A 4,022-nucleotide genomic window follows, 5' to 3' on the forward strand; every position below is an offset into this window, starting at 1 on the left:
TGGAATTTTTATTTATATTTTTTGGGTTGAAGAATGAAAGATAGAAACTTCGGTTAGTGTTTATTTTATTGGATGTTGCAGTAAATTTAAATTCTTGTGAAATAGAATAGTTCTGAAAAGAGTTTTAGCAAAACAGTTCTTAAAATCTTATAAAACTGTTTTAGCAAAAATAGTTTTATACCGAAACTGTTTTATACATTGCCAAAATGGTTTTAGTTGTTTTATCTTATCGGGTAAACCGATAACCAAACCGATAATGATTGATAACCGATAACCAATATCTTATCGGTTTGGTTATCGGGTTATGATATTTGTAAACCGATAACTGATAGGCAAAATCGATAATATTCATAACCGAACCGAACCGACCGATACCCACCCCTAATATTCACACCTAAGAGAGTGTAATGGAGCAAGAATATAACATGCCAGATGAGATATAAATTTATGTAAAAGTAAAAAGCATGTGATTTCAACATTTATGTCTAAGCATTTGTTAATAAAATTATTCGGTGCTTATGTTGATAAAAAAGTAGCATGTAATTAATTAATTGAAGTGCGCACAAATAGATCCAAACAAAATGTTATTAAAAAAAAGTGGTTAAATTTGAAAAATCAAAGAGTATATAGGGTCAAAAAATAAATTGACTAATAATTGAAGGACTAAAAGCAAAATCACAGCAGTATAAAGCCAGTTACAGATTCATCTTTTCTCTATCAGAATCTCTGCAATTTTATCTCTTAGATACAGTACACACATAAATTCACCGATTTTCAAGGATTAGGGTTTTATTTTACTGATAATGACGGAACACGAGGAGCGTAAAGTGGAGAAATCCGAGGAGCATGAGGAATCTGTAATGGAAAAAATCACTGAAACACTTCATCTCAGTAATAATAACCATCACTCTTCTTCATCTTCTTCTGATTCTGATGACGATAAGAAAACGGCGTCATCTCCTCCTGGAACGTCGTCGTTTAAGTCTAAGGTTCGTCGGCTTTTTGGTAGGGAACGTCCTGTTCACAAAGTCTTCGGCGGTGGTAAACGTGAGTCTTTTTTTTTTTTTTGGTTGCTTTTTTCAATTACTCTTAATTTTGTTTCAGCTCTTTGTTGAAAAAAAGGGGAAAAAAATCTAATTTAGTTGACTAGTAACAGAGTGAAACTTTTATTTGATTAAGGATTCATATTTGGATTGCTGCTCTATATGCGCTTTAGATATTCTTTTTTTGTGGGTTTTTATTGTATCTGCTTGTTCGCTGTTTTTAGATCTGGATCTGTATATTAGTCTTATTATAACTTTAAAGAGATTGTTAAAGTTGGCCTTTTGTTTAGTTTAATGGGTTCAAATGGTTTGATGCTATTGATGGATGTCTTTGTTCAAAAGATTAGGCATGAGTTCTACCTTTTTTACCTTTGAAATGATTATAGTGTTTGCGCTTTTGCTTGGATTACAGTTTCGAACTATTAGCATAATTTATCTTAAATTCTTTTATTTGGGGTTTGGGGGGTGGGGGGTGGGTGGGTGGGGGTAGGGATTGTTCAAGTGTTGAGTAAGCCTTGCGATATTTTAGTCTTAGGGCAAGAAAAATTTTGAGGTATTCAAATCAACATTTTGGGAGAGGAAATATTTTTAATACTTATTATTATTATTATTATCATTAATATTATTTTGTATAATATTAGCCTGAAATGAGTTTATGAGATTGTTAGTGAGACCCCATTTTTTTTTGGGACTGAGACTTAGTTGTTGTTGTTGCATAGCTGTTATTGTTATTGCATTCAGATAGCATTTATAAATCTAGTCCAGATGGAGCGGATTGGATATAGAGGATTCATATACTGTGAGGACCTAGCTTAGAAGTTATAGGTTCCAATCCAGTAGCTTTGATTCAAACCATATATACACATTCAATATTTCACAAAATAAGTACAGCAAATTATGGACTATGAACCTAGCAAATCAAATTGGTTGTGGTAGAATTTCAAACTTGAACCTTTCTCAAAACACACACCCCCAAAAAAAAAAAATCGAACTCTGAACCATAAAGTTCAAATCTTGAATCCGCTTCTATAATTATATAGCTGATCTGATTAGTTTTTTTGAGGCATAGTTGGTTGATGTGTTGAAATTCACAATTCACACGTATTGTTTTGTGGTGCAGCTGCTGATGTGTTCTTGTGGAGAAACAAGAAGATATCTGCAGGATTTCTTGGTGGAGCCACAGCTATCTGGGTTCTCTTTGAGGTAGTAGAATACCATTTCCTTACCCTGCTCTGTCATGGTTTGATAGTTGCTCTGGCTGGATTGTTTTTGTGGAGCAACGCTAGCGCCTTCATTCACAAGTAAGTTATCTTGCTGTTATACTTAAATGATATACAATCTTCAAGAGGAATGTATATTAGAAGATTCGTATAGCAGACTCTTACAAGTTCGGGATTAAGGCTTAGTTGGTTGATTTTTTTATCGATTGATGGTTTCTTTGTCCTACTTAGATCTGCACCACACATTCCGGAAGTTCACATCCCTGAGAAGCCTGTATTGGAGTTTGCCACTGGTCTTAGGAATGAGATCAATCATGCCTTTGCAGTTCTGAGGGAAATTGCAGCTGGAAGGGATCTAAAGATGTTCCTTATGGTGCGTGTCTTGTTTTATATGCTAAGTTCTAAGATACTTTCATCTGAATGACTTATTTGGTTACAAAACCTCATTTCTAATCATTACATTTAGGATTTTTGGGTGTGATATCAAATGTTAATCTTGTAAACTTATCAGGTCGTTGGTGGCTTGTGGATCTTGTCAGTCTTGGGCAGTTGCTGTGATTTCTTGAGCCTATTCTACATAAGTAAATTCTTCACCCTTGATTAGTGGGCCTTAATTTTTAGATGCAAGTTTTGGTGATTCGATATTGATTTGTGCAACTTCTTGAAACAGTTGTTGTGGTGCTCCACACGGTGCCTGTTCTCTATGAAAAATATGAGGACCAGATCGACTCTTTTGCTGAGAAGGCCTTGCATGAACTCAAGAAACAGTACGCCGTCTTTGATGCAAAGGTATTGAGTAAAATTCCTCGAGGGCCATTGAGAGATAAGAAGAAAGCTTAGATTCACTATGTTAGGAGGAAGAGGAGGGCGTGTTGTGTTAACAGTAGATGCATTTTGTAATTGTCCTCGTGAATTTTGATACGAGTTGATGGAAACAATGATCCCAAGTGTCGAGGTGGTTTGAATTGATCTTTTTACAGCTATATGGTCTGATCATGGATTATATTTGCACGGATTTTGTGTTTAAAACCATGGAATTGATGTTGATGTATAATATGACATGGGAATGCTAATGTTGTATTTTACTTTTGTTAATTATTCGTTTTGAGTTATCTTCTTTCTTTTCTAGTCGGTAAAGTCCGCAGAGGGTGGGACAAGTAAATTTAAAACGATTTCTGAAAGTTATATACCAGAATTGCATTACGTGAGGACATGTTTGTAGATATGTTCTTTAGGTGGTCGGTAGTTGGCAACTTGGGTCAACAGGCGGAACTGATGGATTGGCTTAACTGAGCTAAATCCTTATGGCAGTATTATGAGGGACGGATCGTAGAAGTACTTTTTAAAAAGAGATGGAATTTTTACATGGTTGTTCCCTTTTTAAAAACTATTTTGATAAATGAGATTTTTTTTAGTTCGCGCAATAAAGAATGACCTCTTTTCCTATTTGAAAATAATTTACTTTTACCACACAAAATATATGTGCTTCATTTTATATTACTAGTATCTATGAACGTGGCACGTGACGGTTTAAACTTTTATTTATATGAAGGAACAATAAAATTTAATTAATGAAAGAAATTTTATGTATAATAATACAACAATCATCTAAATGATGAAAAATATTATTACATTAGCATAATACGTAAATTCAAAATAAAAGGGCATCATCAGAACTTACACAAATGATCAATTTAGTCATGTTAGTTAGATAATTATGTATTATAGTTTAAACGTATTTAATATGATGGATTTTTTT

General features: G+C 33.7%; 1 protein-coding gene across 1 annotated transcript; it reads left to right on the forward strand.

Annotated features, from left to right (window-relative positions):
* Window positions 1–701: 701 nt before the first annotated feature.
* On the forward strand, window positions 702–3,375 carry LOC109216168 (reticulon-like protein B4). Its single transcript, XM_019380297.1, has 5 exons — window positions 702–1,047; window positions 2,164–2,344; window positions 2,495–2,636; window positions 2,775–2,844; window positions 2,934–3,375. The coding sequence occupies exons 1-5, from the start codon at window positions 804–806 to the stop codon at window positions 3,101–3,103; spliced, it is 807 nt and encodes a 268-aa protein (XP_019235842.1). The 5' UTR covers window positions 702–803; the 3' UTR covers window positions 3,104–3,375.
* The last annotated feature ends 647 nt before the right edge of the window (window positions 3,376–4,022 follow it).

Source organism: Nicotiana attenuata, unplaced genomic scaffold (assembly GCF_001879085.1).
Source record: "Nicotiana attenuata strain UT unplaced genomic scaffold, NIATTr2, whole genome shotgun sequence".
Lineage (NCBI taxonomy): Eukaryota > Viridiplantae > Streptophyta > Magnoliopsida > Solanales > Solanaceae > Nicotiana > Nicotiana attenuata.

Coding starts and splice junctions, on each gene's coding strand:
- LOC109216168 (XM_019380297.1), top strand. CDS start 804: ATGACGGAACACGAGGAGCGTAAAGTGGAGAAATCCGAGGAGCATGAG. Junction 2,345..2,494: donor GCTAGCGCCTTCATTCACAA/GTAAGTTATCTT, acceptor TGTCCTACTTAG/ATCTGCACCACACATTCCGG. Junction 2,637..2,774: donor ATCTAAAGATGTTCCTTATG/GTGCGTGTCTTG, acceptor TAAACTTATCAG/GTCGTTGGTGGCTTGTGGAT.